This window comes from Capsella rubella, unplaced genomic scaffold, assembly GCF_000375325.1.
Source record: "Capsella rubella cultivar Monte Gargano unplaced genomic scaffold, Caprub1_0 scaffold_3, whole genome shotgun sequence".
In the NCBI taxonomy this organism is placed as follows: Eukaryota; Viridiplantae; Streptophyta; class Magnoliopsida; order Brassicales; family Brassicaceae; genus Capsella; species Capsella rubella.
The window spans coordinates 8,992,810-9,000,614 of record NW_006238921.1 but is presented as its reverse complement, the minus strand read 5'-3'; the positions used below and the strand labels follow the sequence as shown (position 1 = coordinate 9,000,614).

The following is a 7,805-nucleotide window of genomic DNA, read 5'->3' as shown; positions in this document are numbered from 1 at the left end:
AATTTTTATCTAAGGAAATTTATTATGTGAAGAATCTCAATATATTATGTCTTCATTACTATTCCTATACGTGAATTAATTATTTCCTAAACTATTTAACTAAAATCATTTATATTTAAAACGTTTTTTTAAAGTAAACAAAAGAAATTAAATTAATATTTGTGCATCTTTTTTTATTCACAAACTTCGTATTAAAGGTTTTAATCCAATTTAATTTTGAAAACATTTAATTACTTATTATTAAAAAATAGCACTCCTTTTCTTTTAAAGTTTTATAATATATATATATATATAAGTATTCATTATTTCCTGAATAATTTAAAGTTTTCAATTAATATATGTGAAATTTATAACCAAAAGGTGCATGTAAGGCTACTAAGGAATAAAATTTAAAATAAATTCAAATATATTTTAGTGGTTTTATTGTTACTCTTAAATTATTTTCATTGTTATAAAAGAGAAAATAAATTTGCAAAATATATACTTAAATATTTTTTTGAAACATAAGATATGCAAGATATCTTAAAAGATCTTATGTAACTAATATATTTTTTAACCATGAATAAAAATAATATACATTTTATGAAATAAAAAATTTGATTGATAACATTTTTTCTTTAAAAACTTATAAGAAAAAATCATTTTCAGAAACGAAAAAGGAAGGAAATAAATTTCAACTAATATTACCTCTTTTACTAACCGATTTTAGATAAAAATGATAATAAATTTAATTTTGGTAAGCATTTAATTAATTTAAACTAAATTTTAAAATATTAAAATAGCATTACTTTGAAAGATATTCTGGTCATCTCTTAAAACAGGTCTCTTAATCGGGTCTTGGAATTAAATCTTATTTTCGAATATCTAAAAGATTTAATAGGTATTATAATTTTCAATTAAGGAAATAGTTTAGGTGGAAAATCTCAGTTTTTTAATGTTTTTCATTAATATTTCTAAATTTAAATATTTCGTACATTATTAAACTTAAAACATTTAATTTACCTTATTTCAAGTAGATTAAAGATTAAATTTTATATTAAAATTGTTTACAATTACAATATTTATCATAATTTCCTTTTTTGTTAACATTTTAGCAGATTAGTTTATCATATACTTTTGCCAATAGTTAAATTTTATTCATAAGGTATTCATAAATAGATTATCCAAATTTATGAAATTGTTATATATCACTTATGTTATCTTTCAACCGATATACAATTTTTGTAAATTATATTAAATGATTGCATTTTCTTATACACCGTTGAGGTAATGTCCGTGATTGATAAATTTAACGGTTTTAGGGAAAATATAATATATACGTACTTATATTAAAACCAGACCTAATTACTATTGTATATATTATTTACTTTCTATACAGTTAAAATATACAAATCAATACGCGATTTAACTCTATAGAATTAAAATTAAAATATACAAGACTATTATGTTTATCCTATACTATTGAATATCAAATATTAATACAAATCCAGTTATATTTTTAGTTTAAAAAACATCATCCGTGCGAAAGCACGGGCCATCCTCTAGTTGGGATATTATAGTTAATAATATTCTTAGTATGGTATCATATTATAAATTAAAAACCAGTATTATTATTATGTGAAGAATGTAACGTATTCACCTGGTATATAGATTGACCACTACCAAAGATGAAATCTACGGCGCCTTGGATAGTGCATCGGTGGAAGTAGTGTCGGCCATCGGAGTCCCACAAGGTATCTTGGATTCCAGCAAACCCTACCGAGTAAAAAGCTGACTTATCGCCACCGATCAACGCCGCTACGGCCGGAGTTCTAGGGTTCTTGTTCGTTTTTCCCTTGCTAGGCAAGTTATAGGTATTCTATGTAAAAAAAAAATGAACATTTCATATATTAAATTAAAGAGAATCATATACTGAAGAAAAATACGAAAATGTGATATAATTAATAATCACCGTACGTACGGCGAAAGTGAGGCTTTTAACGACGGTGTTATCGGCGAGAGTAGCAAAGGTAGGGCTTTGTGCAGCCGAGTAATGGTCGTCCCATTCAACTCTCGTTAACCTTTTCCCAGCTCCCACAATGACTATGAACGGTTTCTCATAAGGTATCTTTATCTTCTCTCTTTATTTACAAAAGACATAGAGAAAACATTACTAAGCACTTTTTGCATAAATATATAACTTCTTCATTACAAGAAATATGTATAACATCAAATTGATTCAGACAAAGTTAAGTGTGGCTATACGTACTGACCTGTAAAGGCCGGCTTTAACGTTGATAAAGAACCAATGACGATTGTTGATTGGAACCGAGTCGATAGCTTTTTGTATTGTCGTGAAATTTCCATGGCCTGACTGATCCACGAACACTTGTTGTTGGTAGACTCCATATGGTTTAGCTTCAATGAGATGAGGTAGACAGAAACAACAAAGAGCTACGAGACCAATGATGATTCGATGAGTTCCCATTATTACACCTTCTGATTTTTTAATTAGATGGTGATGAGAATGAAACGTAAGGTTAATTGAAGAGAGGGAAGGCAAATGAGAGTAGTGGAGGAAATGGATTATTTAACAAGGTCGTGAAATTAATGCTTTTTTTTGTCAATTGATTTTCTTACTTTATTTAATTATTTTCTTTTGATTATGTTTGCGTAATTAAAGTAGAATCTTAATCAAACTGGAAAGTTTAGGTTTGTTTCTACATTTTGGTGATTAAAATCTTGGGTTTGACGTTTTGTGTGAGAGGTCAGAAACGAAAAAGGAAATTGTAATATTTGTGATTGTGGTAAGTGGGTAACTGTAAATGTTAGTGGCCTAGACCTTTATTTTGGTTTGGAAATTATTGCAAAGATTAAGGCCCTCAATGTTTTGTAGCTTTAAATTTTTGGTTTTTTTTTTTTTGGAGTAGATTTTTGGTTTTGCAAAATTAAAAAAGAAAAATCACGTAATATTTGTTAGAAGCCCGTAAAATTTGGTTTTAGGATTCATGAAAGAATTAGTAAAAAAATCTCCTAAAATCTGATTTTCCTAAATTTTAGGTAATCTACTTTTGCTAAAATCATGAATGTCTAATTTTGTTGATTACTAAGACTATTCTAAAAATCTGCTGTCATTTAAACTTTAAAGCCTAAAAAAATAATCCGAGTAATTAATCTTTTCGTCTTGAATGGAAACAAGTTTTTCATCTTCTATAATAATTCTCAATGCTTTGTATGAAACAGTTGTGTTAGGAGTTAGGACTTTGCTATAAAATTAAAAAAATTCTGATTTTTTTTTAAAAGTATTCAAATAATACTCAACACTTTTACAAGTTTTTTTTTGTTCTTTTTTTGTTCTTTTTTGATAAAGAAGTTCTTTTGCTTCAATGTATCAAACCTTCTCTGTACAACCTTGATGGTTAATATATAAGCTACTTGTATCATCTTTATAAAGTTTAATAAAGTTCATATATAGGTGTTTAAAGAAGAACTTTGAAACCTATCATTTAGTCAAATCTAAACCTTAACATTGTGCCTTTTAACCTAAAATATGTAGACATATCTATGTTATTTATAGCTATATAATAGAGACGAACAATGTATTATTTTCTATATACCTCTATGATTTTGCCATTTACAACAAAACTACTTATAGTTCAACCCACACAGAAGGGAACAAACCAAAATATTTTTTTGACAATTGCTCCTTCTTAAAATAGGAGAGGAACAAGTTCAACACACACTAGAGATGAATAACACCACTATTCATATTCATTTTACTTCACTATATTGGTTTCTTTTGAGTAACAAAACAATCATTGACATCCTTAAAAAGAGAAAATGTTATTTCACAAAAAGTAAAACAGATTTCTATTTTGCAAACTACTTTTCCAATAAGAGTTGAAGAAAATATCAAACGTACGTCAACACCATTATTTTGAAGATCGATTCAATCTAGGATATTGGGAAATAAAAGAGATGTTTGGTGAGGCACATGTTTATTTTTGTTTTCTTTTTGACATCTAGTGAAAGGCACGGTTTCAGTTTCAACTATCGAGAGTGTAAAGCAAAACACACATGCTCAAACTTTTTAGCCCAAAAAGAAATCGATTAGGATCAGTAATCAAAATGTGGTCCTATAGGCTATTGTATATGATCAGTCTTGACATATTTTGCTCATACCTTTTGTAAACAAAGACTGTGAAGTGATCCCAAATTCTTATTAAAGTGGTGCTCTTATCCTGAAAAAGAAAAAAGAATTCTACGTACAAATCAATATTGTGTTCTAAAGTAAAACTCTAAACCCTTGCAAAAGTACACAATGAATATTTTGAGAAACATAGCAAAATCCGAACTCATTTGCATTTATTTGTTTTCTACTTGGAACATATATTATAGCTACTTCTCATGATGAGTCCCATCTCTCTTTCTGCTTACTTGAGATGAATAGAAACTATAGAGGGATTCAACTCTGGCCTTGGACTCTGTCAAGATCTTTGGAAACCTAGTTAGTTGGTGTGAGAGAGAAACACCTTAGCCATTGTTTTGGATTTTATTGTGTTTGTGTCGGATGACCTTGGATTAGAGCTAGAGCTAGTGAATAAAGAAGATGCAGACAAGAGTTATGCTGAGAGAGAGAGAGATTAAAGACAATCATTCTGAGTTTCCTAAATAATTTTTTTTTTCTGACACATATGTAAATAGTACTTTAGTCAAATCGCTTTTGAAAAAGTGTAAAAGCGTCACTTTGTTTAACCGAATTGTCAATTTTTGAATATTAAAATTTGGTTATATATTTGCCAATTTCTTATAAACTAATCTCAAGAAAATGATAGCTCCTCCGGACATGCATGCATGCATTATTAACAAAGATATTTCAAGTAAAATAATTAAGTGGTTTAGAATTCTAAACCGCTTTTTCAAAACCTACAAAGTAGAAATCACAATAACATATACGAATTCAAACAATACAAAGCTAAACAATCTTCAAAAAAAAAAAAAAATGAAAATTGCATGAAAAAAAAAAGACCCCAAAGAGAAAGAAATTAAGAAGCACTTCCTTCAAATAACTCTTCAAATGCTTGGAGAATAAAAACCAATATGTAGAGATTATTATGGTAATCTTCATCAGTGGTTCGACACAATCCGTATTTTGTATCGTGTGATGATTTTTAAGCAAACACATTCCCCAGGTTAGAGCTTCCAGATCTGAATTAACATTGTTTCCAACCTTTTATCACTTTAAAATGTCACAATATAATTATAAATAATTTTCACAATATAACAAAACCATAAAGTAACCATATAACATCAAAAAGGTAAAAGAACAAACAAAAGGCAAAAGACATCTAAAATTATTTTAACATGGAACCAGTCAGTAATATATAATTCCAGTTATTTTTTTTTCTTACTCTGGGGATTATAAAATTTATACCAGTCATATATACTTACAACTACATGATGACCCAAAAAAAAAAAAGCTCACACCTATACATATAAAGAGTAATGATGCCTTCATGATTAGATAGACCATATCGAACACAAAAAGAAATGATCATGATATATAAAGGCTAAAAGAAAAACAAATAGAACACAAAAGACATCTGAAAACTTTTGTTTTTTACTCGAAATAATATTAAATAGGAGAGATAATAAAAATAAATAAAAACAAACCTTACATGTTGGTATTTGCATGAATGAAACTAAATATTTGTTGGATAGAACTTGCAATGTCTTCTGCCGTAAACCTCGTTTCACTTGTAATCTGCACATATTTAACATATTAGCCTTTGGTAATACTACATATACTTGACAATAATACTAATTCATAATATATGCTTATATTATTCTTTTTAAACCTAAATTATAATTGTGTTATAGAAGTGAAACTTGCCTTGACATTAAAGGAGTAGAGAACGGTTTGTTCCATGGTAGTGATGTTAGTGTGAAGAATAGAGAGATGAAGATCCTCCAAAGCAGCTATAGTCTTAATCAATTGTCCTGGCCTTCTTCTTGAAAGTATCTTGATCATGGCGTCAAACCCTAGAAGCTTCACCTCCACGTCAGCCAAGCACGACTTGTTCTCCGCCGTCTCCTCCCGAAGCCCTCCTCCGCCCTCTAGCTCGGTTACATTTCCATTAATAATGAGCGGTTGGGCTTGGTTAGCTACTGCAGCTATAGGGGAAGAAGAAGTCGTTGTCGTGGTCATGTCCCGACCAGTTTCTCCCAAGATTCTTCGACGCTTCTGTGATTCCAGACACTGTAGGAGTTGCTCCAGCTCTCTCACAAACTCTATTGCTCCTCCTATGATCGACGCTTGGTCTCCCTATACATTTTAAACATATCTTGGTTTTATTATATAGTTGAGAGAGTATTAAATATCTATACATATATATTTCACAATTTGTTTTTCTTTTTTTATGATATACTTTATTAATATTATACCCTTTGAACGTAGGAGCCAGGCATGAGAGATCTAAGGACACGAAGGTGCTCGTTCATTTGTTTCCTACGGTTTCTTTCAACGGCGATATGAGTCATCCTTTGGCTTTCTACTTCTTCGCTGGTCTTACTTGTTCTAGCTCTCTTCCTCTTGCTCTTCACCTCCTTTGTGGTAACATTCTTGTTCTCCCTATCTTCTTCTTCTCCTCCTCCAATGAAACGGAGTTGCACGGAGTTGTTGTCATTGTCGTCATCTTGATCATCTTGTTCTTCAAGAAACACGTTGCCTATGTTTCCTCCACACTCACCTCCTTCTTGAGACGTTTGATGAGAAGGCATGAGATGTTGGGTTTGGTTATGTTCCTCTATCTTGTCGTTCAAGACAGGGAACTTCAAGAAGTAAACCGGGTCAATCCCGCTTTCTTGATCTTCTTGGTTCCTTGTCTGGTTCAACGCCAGTTTTGGACCAAAGTCCGCAAACTGCATCACGTCTGCGAAGTTCATTTTGTCAAAAGAAGGTGTTGTTCCAAATCCGGTAGGAGAGAGTTGATGCTGCTGCTGTTGTGGCATCGATTGCTTTTGTTGTTGTTGAAGGTTTCTGTTGAACATATAGTCTATCATACCGGAGCTGTTATCTTCGTTACCGCCTGAGGATTCACCTAAGAAGTTTGGTGCCTGAGAGTAACCGTAATCAGAGAATCAAACTGATATTATAACTAGAACGAATTGAATCTTATACATAAAGATTTGTATAGGATAATTTTTTTAATGAACTTGAGAAATTGGAAAACGTACGTACCGAGTAATCTTTATCCATTGCTATTTCGTTCTTGATCCGAAACGTCTTAGGTCTAGTTACAAGCTTGTGTTCCTAACCTGATGCAAAAACACACGTAGAACAAGTTAACACCAAACCTAGGCAAAATTCATGTTTAATTTTACCACATGCATATACATGAATGTATATCCAAAATGATTAATTGATTAACACCAAAAGACACTAGATGTTGATTAGCATGGAGTTAAATAAAAGTGACTGACCTTTGTATGATTTGCTAGGGTTTACTAGAGATGTAAGACATGCAAGATCATATATAGAAGAAGACGGATTAGAGAAGACAAAACTTTAAAAAGTGAGTGGAGCTTTTTTTGTATTTGGATGTCATAAATGAGCAACCATCACCAAGCTCCCATATATTATATATAGAGAGAGAGGTACATGCATACAATTATGGGTACACAAGGTATAGCAAGGGGGACATTAAAGTTCTTAAATACAGTATGTATATTCTTAATAATTTTGTTCCTCTTAATTAACAGATGCGATCATATTTCAAAAAAATAAATATAAATGGATTCTAAAGTATTTACGTAAAATTAACCTT

At 30.6% G+C, this 7,805-nt stretch overlaps 2 protein-coding genes across 4 annotated transcripts in view; both read right to left on the bottom strand.

Moving 5' to 3' along the window:
• The window catches only part of LOC17893444 (probable pectinesterase 29), a 4,430-nt gene extending 1,929 nt beyond the window's left edge, over positions 1 to 2,501 (bottom strand). Inside the window, exons 1-3 of the mRNA XM_006300074.2 lie at positions 2,253 to 2,501; positions 1,961 to 2,120; positions 1,640 to 1,858 (exon numbers count right to left, since the gene is read on the bottom strand). Coding sequence (XP_006300136.2) covers positions 1,640 to 1,858; positions 1,961 to 2,120; positions 2,253 to 2,467 — 594 coding nt within the window. The 5' untranslated portion in view covers positions 2,468 to 2,501. The remainder of the gene's footprint in view (positions 1 to 1,639; positions 1,859 to 1,960; positions 2,121 to 2,252) is intronic.
• Positions 2,502 to 4,865: 2,364 nt separating this feature from the next.
• LOC17893288 (transcription factor FAMA) lies at positions 4,866 to 7,564 on the bottom strand. 3 transcript variants are annotated; one of them, XM_006297723.2, is made up of 6 exons: positions 7,462 to 7,564; positions 7,220 to 7,296; positions 6,424 to 7,095; positions 5,873 to 6,304; positions 5,653 to 5,743; positions 4,866 to 5,187 (listed from the first exon to the last, which is right to left on the bottom strand). In XM_006297723.2, exons 2-5 carry the CDS (start codon positions 7,235 to 7,237, stop codon positions 5,654 to 5,656), a joined length of 1,212 nt encoding a protein of 403 aa, XP_006297785.1. In that variant the 5' UTR covers positions 7,238 to 7,296; positions 7,462 to 7,564; the 3' UTR covers positions 4,866 to 5,187; position 5,653. The 3 variants fall into 3 exon arrangements, with proteins under 3 accessions (XP_006297785.1, XP_023642269.1, XP_006297786.1); XM_023786501.1 differs by having other exon boundaries at positions 4,868 to 5,187; positions 5,658 to 5,743; XM_006297724.2 differs by having other exon boundaries at positions 4,868 to 5,187; positions 5,658 to 5,743; positions 7,220 to 7,291.
• Between the last annotated feature and the right edge of the window lie 241 nt (positions 7,565 to 7,805).